The sequence below is a fragment of the Prinia subflava genome, chromosome 12 (genome assembly GCF_021018805.1).
Source record: "Prinia subflava isolate CZ2003 ecotype Zambia chromosome 12, Cam_Psub_1.2, whole genome shotgun sequence".
Taxonomy (NCBI): Eukaryota; Metazoa; Chordata; class Aves; order Passeriformes; family Cisticolidae; genus Prinia; species Prinia subflava.
The window spans coordinates 6,631,135-6,650,060 of NC_086258.1; the positions used below are offsets into that span (position 1 = coordinate 6,631,135).

General features: G+C 50.7%; 2 protein-coding genes across 3 annotated transcripts in view; both read left to right on the top strand.

Annotated features, from left to right (window-relative positions):
* The first annotated feature begins 92 nt into the window (after positions 1 to 92).
* Positions 93 to 12,086, top strand: AIF1L (allograft inflammatory factor 1 like). Its single transcript, XM_063409460.1, has 5 exons — positions 93 to 249; positions 4,699 to 4,765; positions 7,739 to 7,780; positions 8,920 to 9,082; positions 10,748 to 12,086. The coding sequence occupies exons 1-5, from the start codon at positions 172 to 174 to the stop codon at positions 10,833 to 10,835; spliced, it is 438 nt and encodes a 145-aa protein (XP_063265530.1). The 5' UTR covers positions 93 to 171; the 3' UTR covers positions 10,836 to 12,086.
* Positions 12,087 to 13,895: 1,809 nt separating this feature from the next.
* Positions 13,896 to 18,926, top strand: part of NUP214 (nucleoporin 214) — a 39,521-nt gene continuing 34,490 nt past the window's right edge. For both annotated transcript variants that reach the window (XM_063409212.1, XM_063409213.1), the window contains exons 1-9: positions 13,896 to 14,005; positions 15,411 to 15,606; positions 16,256 to 16,407; positions 16,667 to 16,871; positions 17,344 to 17,414; positions 17,803 to 17,866; positions 18,119 to 18,222; positions 18,528 to 18,634; positions 18,783 to 18,849. In XM_063409212.1, the coding sequence (XP_063265282.1) occupies positions 13,964 to 14,005; positions 15,411 to 15,606; positions 16,256 to 16,407; positions 16,667 to 16,871; positions 17,344 to 17,414; positions 17,803 to 17,866; positions 18,119 to 18,222; positions 18,528 to 18,634; positions 18,783 to 18,849 (1,008 nt within the window). In that variant the 5' untranslated portion in view covers positions 13,896 to 13,963. The remainder of the gene's footprint in view (positions 14,006 to 15,410; positions 15,607 to 16,255; positions 16,408 to 16,666; positions 16,872 to 17,343; positions 17,415 to 17,802; positions 17,867 to 18,118; positions 18,223 to 18,527; positions 18,635 to 18,782; positions 18,850 to 18,926) is intronic.

The following is an 18,926-nucleotide window of genomic DNA, read 5'->3' on the forward strand; positions in this document are numbered from 1 at the left end:
AGCCCACCGCGGGCACCGCGCTGCCCTCCCGGCGCGGGGCGATGCCAGCTCCGCCAGCCGCCCGCTGCCGGCGCCAGGCGGGGAATGGGTTAAGGGCGGGGGGCGGAGGGCCCGGCCCGGCCCTTCCCGCCCCTATTTAAGGCGGCGGCGGGCGCGGGGAGGCTCGGTGCGATGGCGGCTCCGCGCCGGCCGAGCGGCGGGGGGCTGCGGAGGGCTCCGCAGGACGGGCGGCTGGACGAGATCAACAAGGTGGGGCTGCGGCCGCCCCCCGAGCCCACCCCGTGGGGAGGGGGCTGCGGCGGGGGCGGGCGGGGCAGGAGGAGGAGGAGGAGAGGGGCGGTGGGTGCAGGAGGAGCTGCCGATTCCTCTGCCCAAACCCCCTTGGAGAGGGGATCCGGCCGGAGGAGGAAGCGCGGTTTCGGCGGGGATCGCTCTCTATCCCCTCCGCTGCTGGTAGTGCCCTCTCCGGCGGCGCTCTCCTCCCCGTGCATCGCACATCGGTGGGTCCGAGCGGGCTGGTGGGCGCTCGGGGGCTGGCTGGTATGAAATTCCCTTTGGGAACGTGCTCCAGCAAGAATGGGGGCTATTGTTCTGGAGGGCTTCAACCTCCCCTCTGCTATATCGAGCGCTTCAACTTTTTCTTCCCGGAATGAGAAGTTTCTGCTGCTCAGAGATGACTCCAGCCTTCCTAGCTTTTCATTACAGCGGGTGAATGTGTTGCCCAGGATGGTTGAACGTCCCACAAGCCTTGGGCAGGGGGAATGGCACCTCCTGGATTAGTGCAAAGTGCACTGGGCTTCGTGCCCTTCATGCCAGGGTCAGGCAAGGTCCTCTTCCCTGAGCTTCAGGCTTACCCTGTCCCTTGCTTGGCATGGTTGTGGGGGCAGTTCTGCTGGCATCCCTCCCAGCTAAGAGCCGTTCTGAGGGTGAAAAGAATGTTTTGACCTTGAAGCAAACAGCGCTGGGATTTCTAGCATTTCTAGGTGCTCCTTTAGTCAGTGGCACCTTGGTGTTACAAGTGCAGAAATTAAATCACTGTACAAGATGAGAGCCCGGAGAAGATGGGCTCACCCTGCCCTCACACTGGCTAAGCTATGAAAAGTGGCAATATGCTCCACCAGACAGCATGCTCCACTACTGAGACAGTAGAGGTGAAGTTTAGGTCACTGGAGAGGGAATTAAGTCATTAGAAATTACTCAATTAAGTAGAAATTAGGATGTGCTATGGAATAAGAGTGGAAGAAGAGGTGTCATGGCATAAGGTGTAGAATAAGAGCACTTGGCTAAAAAGGAGCCTTTGTAACCTGCTGCTGAAAGGCAGGCACAGCACACCCTGCACCAAGGTGTGTAGCTGGGTCTATCTCTCCTAGCCAAGGTGGTGTTGGCCCTTAGGCTGAGGATGAAGGGACTGTGTTGTACCTACTGCTGCAGTTTCTGCTTCTCCACAGCTGTCCTCCAGCATCATACAGACGCAAGGTGGATACACAGTCCTTAAGCTGGTAGGAGCTGTAGGACTGAGTCTGGGAAGCTGTGCTGCAGCTGGGATGCTGCTGGTGTGCCACTGCTGTGTCCCAGGCCTTGGGGCTGCTCCCACGCAGGGGACAGGTTCCTATCTCTCCCCTAAGCTGACATCACTTCTGGCCTTTCCTTTGGCTGAGGTTTGGAGGACAAAAATGAAACAAGCTACGTGACTTCCCACTGACAGAGCTGCTTGTTTGCATCCTTGCTGCCCTGTGTGCTGGCTCAGCACTACGAGGTGGGGTTTGAGCAACTCAAAGCCAAGCTGCAGAGAGCACGGGTGGCAGATGCGCATGGATTCTCAGAAGCCATCGTGCTCTGGGCAGCAACCCCCACGCTGCTGTGCTTTGCCAGCTCGATGTGGCAATGGGGGAGTGCAGCAAACAGCCTCACACCTCCCTGACAAGCAGCTGATACAGAAACTTGGGCTGATACTGTGGCTGGAGCCAGGGAGGGGATTTCCCCAGCACTGAAGAGCCCTAAGGTTGTAAAACAGTCAAGTGCTCCTAATAAAACCTATCAGGCCAAATTCCTATCAGGCTTAATCTCATTGTCTCATCCTAACACTTAGCTCCCTCCAGCCCTGTTTTCCTGGCTGGTTTCTACCCCAGAGCTCTCACTGGGATCCGGGTCTGGCAGGCAGTACACTGAGTGCACGTGTGCTGCTGAAGGATAGCTGAGTCCTAGCACTGACTTCTCTCTTCCAGCCTGAAAGACTCCTCCAGGCTCCCCTCTTGGTTTTTCTCCTCTTTTCGGGCAACACAATCACATTGTCCAGCCTCGTGCATCAAGGTGGCAGCTCTAATCCAGCACAGATTAGTTTCAACCTTGTTTTACCCTCTAATGCTCTGGGCTGCGGGGAAGAATTCAGCCTGTTAGAGAGCAGGTGCCTTCTGCTCCCATCCAGGGAGGCACGAGCATCCCTCAGCCCTGCCCAGCCCTGCAGGCAGGGTGGCTGGCATTCAGTGCTTAAACATCCCAGGGAGAGCTTGGCCTGCCAGTTGGAGTCACCTTTTTTTGGGAGCAGGGATAGATCTGGCTTTGTTCAGGTTGTCTTGCAGGTAGCTGGGACTTGTCTGGCTGAGTTTATTGGCTTAGAAAAGTCTCTCAACAGCTCAAGAAAGGCTGTTCAGGGCAGGAGCGGGGGAGAGGCTTTTAAAGCAGTTCTTATTAATAGAACATGCCCCTTAAAATGGGAACTTTAGCAAAGGGCTCTAGGAGGAACTTCAGCCACTCTGAGATTGAGTCACAGGCCCTGGGGACTGAATTCCTGTGTGCCATTGTGAGTGTTTTCCTTATCGCAGTCACAGCCCAGCTCACACACAATGTGGAGAGTGGAATGCCTTTCAAATACAGCCCCTTGGTGCTTCCTTGCACCTGGAGCAGAGCTGTGGTGCTGGTGGGCTCTCCAGCCCCCGTCCAGTTGAAACACAACAGAACTGAGTCCTAATCCTGTGTGCAGTGTCATCTGTGCTGCTCTTGTACCATGCTGCCAGGGGCTGGTGGGCTCCTGGGCATGTGTACCTCAGCCATCATGTATGGATGCATTCCCTGCAGTCTTCACCATTTCTGTGCTGCTTCTGGCTGCCCTCTGTCCTGCTGGGAGGTGGAAGCTGCTTGCTGCTCCTGCAGGGCAGGAATGAAGCTGTGACCTGGTGGCCAGGAGGTGTGTTGGCCCTGTTTTGGTTTTCAGTGATGTCTGCTTTCTCCAGAGGCTATTCAGTGGTGATGGCAGCGGGTAACACTACTCTGGTCTCTGGTGACTCCTGCTGCTGCCTGAGCCCAGGTCTTAAAGCTGAATTGGGCCCTTTGTGTGGGTAAAAGATACCCCTGGGTAGAAATAACTGAGCTAAATGCAACTGAGTTAGCAAAGGAAAGCAAAAGAAGGAACCGGGAATGTTGCTTTTCATCACAGCTCTCAATTTGAGTTGGTGACCATGGTGATGAGGGAAACCAAACACTGTTTTGGTGGCCATGGTCTCTGGTGTCCCATGTGGAGTTTCTGGGGTGGGAGGAGGGGGTGGCAGTCACTTCTGTCCTAGTGAGCCTCCTACAAAACCCCAGTTCAGCTGTAGGTAGAAGACTTGTCATAGCAGTGGTTAACTGGCAGTGAAGGTTTGAGGACTCCCTGAGCAGTCCAAGCTCCCCTGTCCCAGTGAGGAAGGAGGGAGCAGCTCCAGGTGTGTGGGACCCAGAGCACAGGAGCAGGATTAGGATGACCAGCAGTGATCAGCACACAAGACTCTTGGTGACCCACTCCTGCCTTCCCCAAGAGCAGTGGTGAGGAACACATTCCCAGAGTAGGGAACAGCCTCAGCCCTCCATCCACTAACCCCTCGAGGGGTTTGTCCTGGACAGGCCATGCATAAGCTGTGCAGATGTTAATGATTTCTACACTGAAGAATGTGGTGTTGTTGCTGAACACAGATCAAGTCATTAAGCTGTGCTGGGCTGGAGCTGGATGGTGTGGGAGGGCAGGGACAGGGGCAAGACCCTGCTGCTCACAGCTGTGGGGAGTGTTGCTGGCAGGGCACAGCAGAAGAGCTGGCTGTGCAAGCTGTGGTCTGTTCTCTTGGGTATCTGAACGTTTTTGAGGTGGGGCTAAGGACAAGTGACCAGAAGTGATCCAGGGTTTCCTTTCCAGCCTGAGCAGGGTAGAGGGAGAAAATGGATATTTGGTATGAGAGAATTCCTGAGACCAAAATACCCATCCTCTTGGGCATATGACATTCTGCAAACTTTGCCAGCTCTATTTGCAAGCCCTCTGAGTTTATCTAAGAGTTTGAAATCTGAGATAAGAGTGCTTTTTGCAAGGACTAGGAGCCCTTGCTGGAAACAAGTGCCCAATCCACATGCTAAGTGTGCTTAAGCAGAGATATGGGGAGCTGAAACCTTGGGCGAGCAAGAACACTCCTGTTTCATGCACTTGTTCCAAAGGCAGGTGGGGCCCAGTGCTCCCTCAAGCTGCCAGTGGGAGATCTGAGACATCAGAGGGATTCCCCTTGCACAGGAATGTTAATGACAAAGTGTGGAGGGATTCAGCCCATTTTCAAGTCTTCTGGTGGTGTTGCTCAGCTCTGACTCTGGGAATTGTGTGAGTCTTCTGCCTTTGGTGATGCTCTCTAGGGTGTTTCCTCCCTTCCATCTTTAACCCTCAGGATATTTTTTTTTCTGTTTTAGGAGTTTCTCTGTGACCCAAAGTTCAGTAATGAAAAAGACCTGGAGGAGAAGTTGGCAGTTTTCAAAGGTGAGAACTGCAGGGTTTCCCTGTCTTTTGAGTGTAACTGCTCTGAACCAGATTATTTTCCTTAGCACTTGTATCTCACCAACCTGAGATTCTCTGCCAAATACAAGTGACTGAGCTGGGATGGATGCCTTCCCTCTTGCTTGTGGAACTTGGTGAAACTCTCAGGAGAGGTGTTTTCCACACAAACCTTTGTGCTTCTCCCACTTGCAGGGCAGGGACATGTCACCCTACAGACATCCTGCCTGGCAGCTGCTGTTACTGCAAAACCTGCTGTGTGGGCAAAACCCTGGGGAGCAGCAAAGGAGGATGGTTTCTGTCTGGTTACCCAGCAAGCTAACTGGCATAATGGACCATGCAATAGCTGGACTTTTTTTTTCAGTTAGTAAGAGGGCCTCATTCCACAAAGCAGAAGTGTCAGCTGCTTTGTGGAGGAGTTGGGGACTTCCTCTCTCCAAAAGTTTCTTTAGTCCTTTCCCAGCCCCTTGACACGAGAGGGAACAGCACTGATATGTCTAGTTGTGGCCAAAGCCTGACTCCAGTGGGTCAGCAGATCTAGGGCTTAGGTTTGGGTCTTTTGCTGGGACAGGGGATAGAGAAACAGCTCAAAAGCCTGGAGTCCTCTGGAGCTTGTCCCCAGACTGGTTACAGGACAAGATCTGGCAGGGTTATTCTGGTGAACCCACTTTCTTTCCAAGCAGTGGCTGAAGGCAGTTGAGAAAACAAGCCTGCGTCACGCTGCCTCGAGGCTTGTGCTCAGCCTGGCTCTAACCAAATAAAACCTGACCTTGCTTCCATTTCAGATATTGTCTGCTATTTCCCTTTGAATTTTGGCTTTGCAATCCAGCAAGAAAGAAGCTGGCTGGCGTTTTGTGATGCCTTACACTGCTGGGCACAGAGGAGCCTCCTGTGCTCCCCAATCTCTTTGTGTTGCCTTTTGTGTAGCTTTGGCTTTTGGCTGCAGCCCCGCATTATTTTTTCCCATCACAATTGGGGCTCTTCAAACATTGCAACTGTAGGTCACAGGCACAGAATTCCCTGTAACGAGAGCCTTTGGCATCTCTTCCTGCTGCCTCGTGAGTTTGTCTCCGTGGCCTGTCCCTCTCTCCAAGGCCTCCTCCAGCTCCCCCAACAATTGGCTCATTGTGTGATAATGGGGGGAATATTTCTTCTCTGCTGTCCTTCCTACTTCCTCACCCCCCTCCCAGCCTGGGGGAGGCAAAGACAGAGCCCCCCATGCAGTGTTTGTGTAAATGTATTTGTGAGGGAGGAACCATGCGTGGGTTTTGCCCCACTCTATCCCCACTGCTGGGGTGGGAGGGAAACATGAATATGTGAGCTGAGGCTGATGTAAAGCTGCCTCTGTTCTCTGCACTGTTGGCCAAGTGTCAGCTCAGAAGAAAACATGTGCTGGGCATGGCCATGGCAGAGCAGGGTTTGTGCCCCAGGCATGTGCAGGGGTGCCTGATCCTGGTGAGGGAGGTTGCAGTTAAAATACACAAGGTCATTCTGATGAGGCAGAGTGTGGGGAGAGGCAGTGCCACATCAAGCATCACTCTGACCCCTAAATATGTGTGTTACAGCCCTGATCTCTTCTAAGATTGGTTGTTTGATGCTTGAAGGGAGACACTGACTCCTGCCTGAAGCATGAACAGCTTTGTACATGGTATTTCCATAGGTCTGTCCTGGTCAGCTCATGGCAGCAGTGATCCATGGGCTGAGACCCAGGTGAGGACATGCCAAGCCTTTCCTTTGCCTCCTGCCCATCAGTCCAATTAGCCCAACAATTTCCTTTGGAAGCACAGGTCCTGGGAAGACTCGGATGTGTGAAATAACCACTCTTGCCTTTGACTGCTTAAATTAGCCTGCCACTTCTCTGTTCATGCTCATATGCTTTCTGGTGTCCCTGGAGCAGAGGCAAAAGGTCTTTTCCATTTTCCTTCCTGGGGCAAAGGAGCAGCCTGGAAGAGCTTGGTTAATTTGAGTCCTCCAAGGCTGTGAGTGCTCACTGCAGGGTGATTTCTCCATCTCAGCATGGATGGATGGTGCCAGCAGGCATCTTGCTCTTTCCATTTAGTAGAGCTGAGGTGATGGGGGGCCCCTGCAGCGCTGGGAGCTGTATGGTCTGTAAGACTGACAAATCCTTGCCTGAAGAGCTTAAAGTCTAAATGGGGAACAGCTAGCAAGGGGTGGGGGCTGTGTAGGAGGCTCAGGTGTGCCACTTCAAAGGGCAAAAACCGTACAGGACTGAATTCCTGAATTTTCTAACTCAAATCAGTGCTCTGCCTGTTACAGCATGTGAGGTTTTGTCCTGCAAAGCTAACCTGACCTTTTGGAGCAGGCTCTGCCTCTCCCTGACAATGCTGGAGTTGCTCAAGTCAGCGGTGTTTGACGGCAGGCTGGAAGAGCAAACAACCTGCTCCAGCATCACAGTGCCCAGGCATGTTCTTGGCTTTGCCCTCTTGATGTGGTCCTTGAGCATCTCTCCTGGCAGGTGCTGCTCTGGGAGTGAGCAGAGCGATGGGAGCACGGTGGAGTCTGTCCCTCGTTATTGCAGGCAACTGCGTCATTTAATCCCCCTTCTAATCCGATCAAGCTTCATCTCAGGAGTGCTCGGGGGTTTGTTTTCCTTGCTACTCCTTCTGGGAGGCTGTTCCAGAGCTTTGTTTTTCTGGCTGAAAACCTTTTAACGCTGTTCATAGCCAGCTGATACCTTGTTCTCATGCCAGTGTTTTCCTTCAGCTTAAATGAAAAGCAGCCACAATTACAGAGCACTTAACTCTAGAGCCCTAGAGTTGAGATAAGGGTGCTAAAACCAGGCCACAAGATGGTCTCCCCCTCTGAACTTTGCATTCAGCAGTATATCAATCTTCTCCCCAAATGCTTTATTTCAGGGCTGTAAGCAGGCAGTGCTTCAAAGCCCTGCACACCACTCTGCTCTAGAGTCCTGCTAACTGAATTCTGTGTCTCTTGCAGAGAAATACATGGAGTTTGACCTAAACAACCAAGGCGAGATTGGTGAGTGACTCTGAGGGATGCTGGGCTGGAAGAGCCACAGCCTGTCTGCTGCTGAATCTGCTGCTTCCCTCTGCATTCGTGGTGTTGAGGAGGAAAACTTGTGGCTTTTTCCTATGTCCAGCCTTGCTTGGATCTTGATTGGCAGCCTTGGCTCTCCAGCCCCTGCCTCTCAGCTTCTTCAGTCTCTCCTTGCCTATTTCAAGATCTGAGCTCTTCTCAGTACTCTTCTCCTGAAGTTCTGTTTATCTCCTCTACTTCTTTCTGCTCTAAAAGTTTTTTTTTTCTTCTCCCTCTTTCTCCACTGAGGTCGTCTTCTCAATCCTCTGCTGCAAAGCTGGGAATTCAGAGCTGGAGAGCTGCAGGACTTGGACAATCCTAGGGCTTGCTTGGCTTGAGGCAGGAGCTGTATAAATCTACGAGCTCTTCTGGTGCAGAGAAGCTCTTAGCTTTGCAAGGAGGGGAGCAAAGGACTTGGGTGTGAGTCTGGCTCAGCTGAGCAGCCCTGCTTTGGGTCCAGAAAGCACCAGTTACGTAAAGTTCCAGCCTCCTGCAGGCCTGCAGCTGACACTGAAGTGTAACCACTTGTGTGCTGTGCCCTTCCAGGAGGCGGCTGCCTCGTTCCCCTCCTCCACAAATCTTCCAGCAGAAGTGAAGCCTGTGGGGAGCTGGAAGAGGCCTGACTCAGATCTTCCGGGAGGGAATGGGCCCACAGGTCTCAGCAGGCAGCAGTGCAATGGCAGGAAATAGCCTGTGGCGATGGGCAGGGGCGTCTGCTCCCCACAGCTTGTTTGTCTCCAGCTTTAATCCCGGTGTTGCTTCCCTCCTCCCCATCCTTGTGACTCTTGGCACCACAATCTGAGCTAGAGAGCACTGTCCCCATGTGTCTCTGGAGCACTTGGAGAGTTGTCACTTTTCCCTGAGTGTGTAGTACTTTTATCTTGAGCTGCACAACTGGAAAGTGATGCTCTGTACTGGGCAAAGTGTCAGGGAGCTGTACTGGAAGACTTCTTGTGGCTTTTGGCAACAGCTTAATGCTGTCAGCCACAGAGGCCATGGGTGAGGTGGTCTCAGGTGGGAATTCATTGGTCTCTGCTCAGTGGGGTCACCCCTTGACAGCAGCCATTGCCTTGCTCTTGTAGATTTGATGTCTGTCAAAAGGATGATGGAGAAGCTGGGGGCTCCGAAGACGCACCTAGAACTGAAGAGGATGATCTCTGAGGTGACTGGAGGGGTCAGCGACACCATCTCGTACCAGGACTTTGTCAACGTGATGCTTGGGAAACGCTCTGCTGTGCTGAAGCTGTGAGTGTCCCGGGATGGAGCCGGGGAGGGCAGCAGCACCTGAGCTGCTCTGTTGGGAAGCTGGGAAGCACAAGCTGTTCCGTCTGGGGGAGCTGGAGCTGTGCACACTCAGTGCTCATGGAGGGAGACAAGGATCCTTGTGCAGGGGAGGTGGCAGGGTGCCATGAGAGGGTGTATAAGGCCATGTCAAGGCTGAGCAGTGGCCGGTGCTCCCAGCAGAGCTGCCTGCTGTGTGTTAGCACAGGCTTCCTCCCACGTGCTCCATGGGAGCCATCCCCCTCCTTTCCCGAGGGTGTGCAGGCATTCAGCACTGCAGGGCTTCTTCCCGTCTCTTCCCTGAGGATCCTGCTGGCTTTGGGGACACAGACTTCCCCTGTGGATGGTGGCAGGACTTGAGTGAATGACGGTCCTGCCAGTACCAGTAGTGCTGGCTCCTGTTTCCCACAGGATGTTCCATCCCTGCCTGATCTTGGAGGGATGGGCAGTGGATGGAGATGGGACACATGCTTCAAACAGCTGGCTCGTGCTGGGAGAGGTTTTCTGTGGTACAGGCTGCCAGCACTAGCCTCCCACGGCCCCCTCTGCCCTCTCAATGGGGGTCTGAAAGTGCTGCTCTAACAAACGGCTTCCAAACACTTGCTTGGCTCCATCTCCATCCCATTGAAGCCTGGCATTTCCTTTCACAGCTCAGAGGCTGGCCCTGCTTTTGTGTCTGAAACGGCCATGAATAGGAGCTGATCCTCTCCATCCTCCTTTCCCCTTTTTGAAGGCAGCTTTAGAAACACAGCCAGCTTTCCAGGCAGGTTGGGAGGAAGAATCTTGCACCCACCTCTCACGTGGTTTCTCTAAGCCTGGGACATGTTTGCTGGCAGATTCTCCCCACTGTGTGCTGGGTCTCTGTTGTGATGCTCCTCTTCCAAGCAGACATAGACTTCTGACATCCCTGCTCCTCCTTTTTCTCCACAGAACCAGACTGAGCCGGCAGCCTGTCCCATATCTTCCATCCCTCCTCCCATCTGCAGCAGCTTTCACAAACAGGTCCCTTCTCTTGCTAACAGACACCCCATTGTCTGCTGGACCCTGTAGAGCAGGAGCAGAAATGTAAAACTCGTCCTAAGAGCAGTACAGCCCTTTGATCCATCGAGGCAGCTGGCATTCCCAGCGTAGCTGCAGTCCTCAGGGAGGAAGACAGTGCTAGTGGTTGCAAAATGCTTGAGATTCCTACAGCCAGTGCCTTTGCTCCTTGTTTTTGCTCTCTCCCCTGGCTGTAATTGCTGTTGCTTGCTCGGTGATGGCTTCTGAATGTTCTGCTGTGTGGTTATGTGCAAGGTGGGCCAGGAGTGGTATTTGATTTTACGCATCACGGACACTTGGCATGCAGTGTGTGCCCAGGGGATTTCGGAAGTGGCTGGCTAAATAAAATGTGCTAATCCTCTGGGCTCGGAGAGGAAAACCGGCAGAGACTTTGGGAACTCACTCCTGGTAGCTGCAGGAAAAGCCAGCCTGGCAGCACTGCCCTCTGTTGGCTTTCCCTGCTTTGTTAAATATCGAGTGCTCTTTGTAGAGGAGCCAGATGCTCTTTTTCAGCAGAGAATGCCACCCCCAATGATGGATAAATATGCATTTGCTTTTTTCTAAATAGGCAATATCTGTTGTGTTTTGCAGGGTCATGATGTTTGAAGGAAAAGCCAATGAAAGCAACCCAAAACCTTCTGGTCCACCTCCAGAGAGAGACATATCCAGCCTCCCTTGAAGAGGACAGGCTGTAAAATGGGCACTGTTTGCTTTGCTGGTGTGTAACAGAGGTTACCTGTGCTTTGTTACTCTTTACTGTGCACAGTCCTAGTTTTCAACTAACCTGCCTTAGAGGAACAGCAAGGGAAGCTGGAGACCCCCAGCTTGTGTCTTTCTGCTGCATCCCTTAGCCAATTTGATCTGTTAGACAGAAGTTGTAGCACCAAGTGTAATGTGAGACCGAAACGAACAAAAAATATCCTGTGATTTTAGTCTTTCCTCTGCCCTTCCTGCATTTCTCAGACGAGGAGCTACTTTGTTCCCAGCATATGGATTCAGAGCTGTGCTTGTCAGGACAGGTTCCTAATGGTCATAGCTGCCAGACACAGACAAAGCCCCTGAGAGCTGCTTCATGGGTGCAAAGAAATAAGTGCCTTCTCTGCTCCATCCTCCTGTTCCTACTTTGGACTTAGTTCTTCCCTTCCTGACCTCCCCAAAATGCAATCCCACGTCTGTCTGATCATAGGGGGAATGTGGGAATGTGCTTGTACACAGAGATCTGCCTGCACAGCCCATTGGAGTGGGCACAGCTGCCTGCAGGGACAGCCTCTGTCTGCTCTGGGGATCATCCTGTGGGCAGATCTCGTGGTCCAACACCAGCCACTGCAAGTGAGGATGGTTAAAGCCACCTTGGGGACCCCCTTCCTGTAAATCGTGACTTGGGTCCGACCAGGAGTGTAACCTCTGGACAGGTGATTGTCCCATCCATGGAGTCCAGAAACAAGCTGTGGTGCCTTTGCAGCCCCACAGGATGCCTGGGGCAAGTGAAACCTCCGGGTGAAAGGAAGCTGTGATCAAACTGAGCCCAGCCAGACCAGTTGCAGACGAGGATCTGTCCTCAGGCAGCTGCTCTGTCCCTCTGAGTTTTGCAGACCTCCCTGTATATGTTTCAGCCTGGTCCCCTGGGACTATCCATTTCCCTGATGGATAAACCCTCAAATCTGCAAAATAAGAGGGGCTGTGAGTATGGAATATGAGCTGGGACTGTGCTATCCACATTCTGGGTACTGTGGTGATTATTGTTCCATACATGGTTTCTAGAATCCAGGTGTTTGCTCTTTGCCCTTTCCCTACTCTTTTCTTAAATGTTCTTGACAGCTTTTAACTTTTTTAAAATCATGGGTTAGTAAGTACATTTTTTAAAGGCAATACAGATGATTAACTCTACTAGGCTGATTGTTCCTGCCAAAGGCTGCACTTTTAAATAATTTTTTAAAAACCAACAAAAACATTCTCACTACTGTTTGTGTGAAAACCAAAACTGTAACAGAGAAAAAAATTATGAGCAAAAGCAGCACCAGTCTACTTCAAGGACTGAAAATAAATCTTTTGAAGCCACAGAGTGTGTCAGTGTTTATTGTTATCTCTTCTGAAACTTGGTCCATATGATTGGTTGCAGATTAAGGGAGCTGGTTTCCAAGTCTGTTAATATAAACCCTTAAACAGATCCTGGAGATAGGTCTGGACTGTCTTCATCTGATCTTTATCTGTAATAACTGACTGAAAGCCATGGAGTTTGTGCGATGAAATGCAGAGGCCACCTCCTGAAAGTTTGCACTTTTTTCTGACTTACTGAAAAAGAGCAGGTGCCAGTGCTTGTTTTAAGGAATAACTTGTTTATTGAGAGCAGACACTTGCAATGCTTCTCTTGAAGGAGATTTGGAGTTTTTTGCCCCAGATTCTTGTCTGATATGAATTATCAAAAGGAGAGACCAGGTTTCCTGGGGAATGGCTGGGTGCACTTTTTCCATGTGTTTCTCAAAAGGACAGAATTTCCCTGAGATCACAGCCCCATGTCTGCTTTCTGTGCCTGCTAGCCTCTGGGAATGCACCTGCTTTTCTTGGCTGTGTGTTGAAGCTGTTGCTCAGTTAGAAAATAAAGGAAGCATATTACACAAGGGAAACTTGGAGGTGGTTTGCTGCTGTTCAGGTCACTGCCCAAAGCCATCACTGCTTGTCTCTGTGGAAATCCTTGTCCTTTTTGGTCCTGGAAAAGAGAATGACCTGCTAGAGCTGGAAACAGCCCTTCCTCAAAGTGTCCCCATAACGCTGAGTGCTGGCATTCTGTCTGGGTGGGAGCTGAACCTCTCAAAACTTGAACAAGTAAAGAAAACAAGGACCTGGTGTGATCAAGCCCCCAGATTCTGCTTTTGTGTGGTCCTGGAGCACAATAAGGCTGCTCCAGCTCATGGAGCTTCTGTGTTTGCAGCTCAGCCACCCCACAGTGGGGCTGTACTGGGGCTGACCCACTGCAGCCCATGCCAAGGGAGCAGGACTTTACCTGAGGGAAAGGCATGGAACTATGTCAGGGTAGGGTTAGGTTGGAATTAGGACAAGGTTCTTCCCCCAGATGGTGCTGGGCACTGCCCAGGCTCCCCAAGGAATGGGCACAGCCCCAAGGCTGCCAGAGCTCCAGGAGTGTTTGGACATGGCCCTCGGGGACAGGATGGGATTCTCGTGTTTCCCTCGTGTTCAGTTTAACGATCCTTGAGCGTCCCTTCCAACACGGGAGTTTCTGTGATTCCTTAGACCTGAGGCCACACTGGAAAAACACGGGAAAAGCATCGAAGCCCCTCAGCAAGGGCTGGTGGCCGGGGTGGAGCAGGCGCTCGCCAGGCTGCACCATGGCAGGGACAGCCAGAGCCCATCCCCGGTATCAGCGGGCTGGGTCCCCTGTGGAAAAATCAGCGCGAGAGCACACAGCCTTAAGCTGCGCCAAGGGAGGTTTAGGTTGGACATTGCGAGGGATTTCTTCACAGGAATGGTGATTACACATGGGCACGGGCTGCCCGGGGAGTGGTGGAATCACCGTCCCTGGGGATGTTCAAGGAACGACCCGACGTGGCGCTCAGTGCTGTGGGCTGGTTGACAAGGTGGTGTTCGGTCGCAGGTTGGTTTCGGAGATATTTTCCAATCTAACTGACTCTGTGCAAAGAAGGTTTATTAAGCGCAGCTGTTGAGGGGAGGACCCGGTGGGAGGACCCGGAGCAGCGAGAGCCGCGGCCAGAGCGGCCCCGCCGGAAGCGGAAGCGGCGCGGGGCTCTCCCGGCGGGGCGCGGGCGGCGGGACCGCGGCCGCGGGGCCGCCATGGGGGACGACATGGACGTGATCCCCGAGCGGGAGATGAAGGTGAGGCACGGGGAAAGCGGGCAGTGTGGGGGCAGTCCGACAGGGGGAAGGCTCGGCAGGCTGTTTGACTCGGGCCGGGGAGCCTTGGAGGGGAACGGGGCTTGGAGAGGGCTCGGCCTGGGCTCGAGAGGTGGTGGTTTGTGGGGAGGCTTGGTTGGGACCGTGGGGCTGCAAACCGGGGAGGTCAGCTCGGGATATGGCAGAGCTTTTTGAGACATCCTTACAGTGTTTGTGAAACAGAATCCCAGGATGGGTCAGGCTGGAAGGGACCACAGAGGGTCATCTGGTCAAACCTCCCTGCTCAGACGGGTTCGTCCCAGAGCAATGGGACAGGATTGCGTCCAGACGGGTCTGGAATATCTCCAGTGGGGGACACTCCACACCCTTTCGGGACAATCTTGAGGACTCTTAAATACTTGAGCACTTTCTGGCATAGCGTGGTACAAGCCTGTGGGGTGGAAAAGGGAAGGCTGGCATGGCCTTGGTGTAGAGGGGTGTGCCTGAGGAGGGAATCACAGGGTGGTTTGGGTTGGAAGGAACCGTAAAGCTCATCTCCTTCCAACCCCTGCCCCGGGCAGGGACATCTTCCACCAGACCAGGTTGCTCCAAGCCTCATCCAGCCTGGCCTCGAGCAGTTTCAGGGGTGAAAAAGAGTTGGAGGAACCTTGTTTTGGAAGAAGAGTGATACATTATTCTCCTGTCAGCGTGCCTTGTGCTAGGAATCTCCTGGTTTGGGGATGTGTGGCTGTGGGGCAGTGTGAGCTGGAGTCTTGCTGTGTGGTGCCAGCCTAGCCTGTCCTGTGTCACCCTGTGAGGCTGGGTAAGAAGGGACATGGGAGAACAGATTCCTGGAGTGATTATGGGTCTTTGTGCAGCTGCCTTCTGCCCTCAGAAACAGGGTCGTTGGGCTTTTCTTTTGCAGAATTTGAGTTCCTACATCCTCCTCAGACTGCAGGAATGTACTTATTTAGTGGCAGTTATTTGGGAATAACTCAGGTGCTTGACTGGAGTTACTGGCATGTAGGTTAGCAAATGTGTGCCTTGGAGCAGCAAGGTTTGTTTGTCCTGTCCTATCCTCTTTATTCTTTTCTCTTTTCCTCTGTATCCCTTGGCTGGTTTTGGTGTGCTCCTGAGAAGGTCAGATGTCCCAGGCAGATTTTGTGAACACAGGCACTGGGTACAAGCAAGATTTAACCAATGGAAAAAAAAAAAAAAAAAGTGGTGTAATCTGTTTTTCATGGATGAGACAGAAAATATGATGGAGTGGCCAGAGGCTACCTGGGTGTGTGGCAGGGATTTGCAGCTCTCCTGGAGAGGCTCCTGCACTTACTATCTTAGAGAAGCCAAAATAAACTCTTCCTCTTTGTGAGCACGTGAACAGATCCTTCCCAACTCTCTCAAACAGGATTTTCAGTTCAGAGCACTGAAGAAGGTTCGCATCTTTGATGCTCCTGACGATCTTCCCAAAGAGCGCTCCAGCCTCCTCGCAGTGTCCAACAAATACGGGCTGGTCTTTGCTGGGGGAGGGACCAGCCTGCAGATCTTCCACACCAGAGACCTTCTCATGCAGAAACATCTGGGAGAAGATCCCAATAAAATTGGTAAGACACACTTAAATCTCATGGCTTTGGCAGATACAGGCTTGTATGGGATTTACCACATGGAGCTCTTGGCTTCTGATTACAGTCCTTGCTATTCTCTGTCAGGCATTTGAATTGCCACCTTTTCTTGTGTGGGAAAGCAGGAGCAATGGTTGGTAGCCATTCTTGCTGAGTTAGTAGCCATTCTTTGAGCTGTGAGTCTGTGCACGTGTCAGGGGGGTGTGTGAGTGGAGGGACACACTGAGGGAGTTTTCACACTGAATTATCCACTCTGACTAAATGACTGTCGAGGAGAAGGGAAGCAGTCACTGTTCCACCACCTGAGTGCAAAATGCTTTTCATTCTCCTTAGTAACTGTCCCACTCTGTACATATACAAGTAAATCCAAAAATCTTTCCACTTATTGTTACTCAGATTACTGAGGAAGGAAAGTGGCAATTTCTTTTCTTAGAAATTTGGCAGCTCTCAAGATTGTATTAAAAGAGATGAAGGGATTTGCTTTAATTCAATTTTTCTAGGTGTTACCTTTGATAGCTGTTAATGGGACTGAGGATTATTGCACAAATTTGTTGTATTGTTTTACAAGAACAATTCTTGCTATTTAAATCTGTCCCCTTCATTCCATCTTTGTTTCCTTTTGTGTTTTAAGTGGAGAATATTCAGAGCACTGTGGTTCCCATGAAGTTTCCTATGCAGCACCTGGCCCTGAGCTGTGACAATCTCACCCTGTCTGTGTGTATGATGTCCAGTGAGATCGGGTCCTTCATCAGCTTTTTTGATGTCCGCACATTCCTCAATCAGGTACAGCATATTGCCACGTGGGTTTGGGGTATTTTTTTCAGAATACAGCAGAGAGGTGTAGCTGGAGTGGGATTTTCTGTCTCCATAAGAAACAGAAACCTTTGTCTTATAAAGGAGTTGCTTACTAAACTCAAAATCTGCTTGTTTTTATCAGTCATTAATTTATAAGCAGGTCTAAAACTGCTTTGAACTATGACTTCAGGAGAGTTTGGTTTTGTGCTCCGCTTTGACTGTCTCATGTATTTGTCTTTCCTAAAAGGCAAAACAGCAGAAACACGCCTTTGCTTGTCACAAACTGGCCAAGGACTCAGGAAGTGCAGCCACGGTCAATGACCTGAAGTGGAACCCTGCCAGTCCCACCATGGTGGCCGTCTGTCTGTCCGATGGCAGCATCTCTGTCCTGCAGGTCACAGACTCTGTGAAGGTCTATGCCACGCTCCCAGCCTCTGCTGCTGTCACATCTGGTGAGTGGCAGCCTTGGAGGGCACTCAGAATGGTGGATACTGAAGAGCAGACACCAGCTGAGAGGTGTATAAACACAGGTTGCTTGTCTCAGGAGGAGGTTTCTTAAAATTCTTCACAAAAATGAAGGGTTTAAACTCAGTGAGACTCAGAAAATGTGTTGCAGTGAATTACTCTTTCCCAGGTGAGCAGCCAGCTGAGTTTTGTGAGTTATCAAACATGCCCACCTGTGGTTTGTGCTGTCTCAGGCTTGACTCATTTCCAGGAAAACATGCAAATAAGCATCATCACCTGTTGGGCTTTGACCTGTGTAGTCTTGCCTTCTCTGTGACTGGATGATTCCTTGTTTTATTCAGATTCATTATTTTTTCCAGTGGAAAAAATAGCAGTTTTAATTTATTGGTCCTGTTTCTGTATGGCCTTGGAACTTTCCAGTTCCTTAATGCTAATGAAATTCTCTGGTTTTTTGCCTAGTGTGTTGGAGCCCAAAGGGAAAACAACTGGCTGCAGGGAGGCAAAATGGCACCGTGGTGCAATACCTGCCTGTAAGTATTGGTAGTGTTAAGGCCTTATGGCTTTTCAGGAGTTTGAAATATGATATTTTGTTGGTTTGGGTTGTTGTTGTTTTGGGGTTTTTTTTGGTCGGTTAATTGATTTTTGCATCACAAACTACAGAATTTGGTTAGATGGCAAATGGTGTGAGCCAGGTGATGCTACCCAAGTGCGTCAGTAATATTCAAATGTCTTAGGCCAATATTTGGTTTAGTTTAAGGTTTGCACTGGTCACTAAAGTCATGATTTCAGAGTGGCACATGATGAGTGTTAAAGAATGGGTGAGTTGCTCTAAACCGGTTTTCTGGGCTTTCTGCAAAAACTTGCAATTGAATTTGTTCATTGCCTTTTCTGTGTATTTAATAATTGTTTTATTTGCAGAATCTGCAGGAGAAGAAAGTAATCCCTTGTCCTCCCTTTTATGATTCGGACAATCCTGTTAAAGGTACATCTCTTTATTATTCTTTAACTTATTTTCTCTTTAGAAGTATGTTACTCATTCTTCCCTCTGTTGTCTTTAGTTAAAGCAGCTGTTATGAAATCACAGTGTGATTTTTCTGTGATTCTTAAACTTGGTAGTTCAGGAGTTACTTGCCATCTGTTCATCTTTTTTTTTTGTGTGTGTGTGTTGTGCACAGTTAAAATCAACAAGAAAGTATTATAAAGTGTTCTTTGAGGTGTTTGCTTTCTCTTTCAGTTTTGGATGTACTTTGGATTGGCACGTATGTCTTTGCCATCGTGTATGCAGAGGCTGATGGGACACTGGAGATGTCTCCACAAGTGGTCATAGCCATACTGCCTGTAAGTGCCAGCAGTCACAACAGCACAAGTGTCTGTTCCTTGTTCCTGACTTGTTCATGACAATGACAAGTTGTTTTTGTTATTGATGTTGGCACCACGCAGAATTTGAGTTTGGTACTGCTGTAAATCATGGGATTGAGGTTGGGGGAATTATGTGGAGGAAGTAGGATCCACCTGAAAAATCAATGAGTAGTCTGTTCTCTGCTGAGATCCAATTGTGATATTATTGGTGTGACACTGTCAAAATTAGGGGAGATTACTTGGTTTGTGCATGGACAGATAAATTATCAGTGTTGATCTCACAGAAAAAGGAAGAGAAGCGACCAGAGAAGTTTGTGAATTTCATGGAGCCGTGCTACACGAGCTGCACCGAGAGACAGCATCATTACTTCCTCAATTTTGTTGAGGAATGGTGAGTGGCAGGAATCATGGCAAGGTCTTTCCCTTGGTATGCAAGTCTGAGGGGTTGGTGCAGCTCCATAGATTTTTTTCCTCCTTTTTTTTAGACCTTGCAGTGGACTGTCATGTTAGTTTTAACCTGTTTGTGTCCATGCTTACAGGGATCTGGTTCTGGCAGCTTCGGCAGCTTCCACAGAAGTCAGCATTCTTGCCAGGCAGGGGGATCAGGTAAGATTTGTATTCCATTTTTGGAATATATTTTGTATTGCATCTGTGCAAATGTACATTTTCTTTCCCTAAGTATA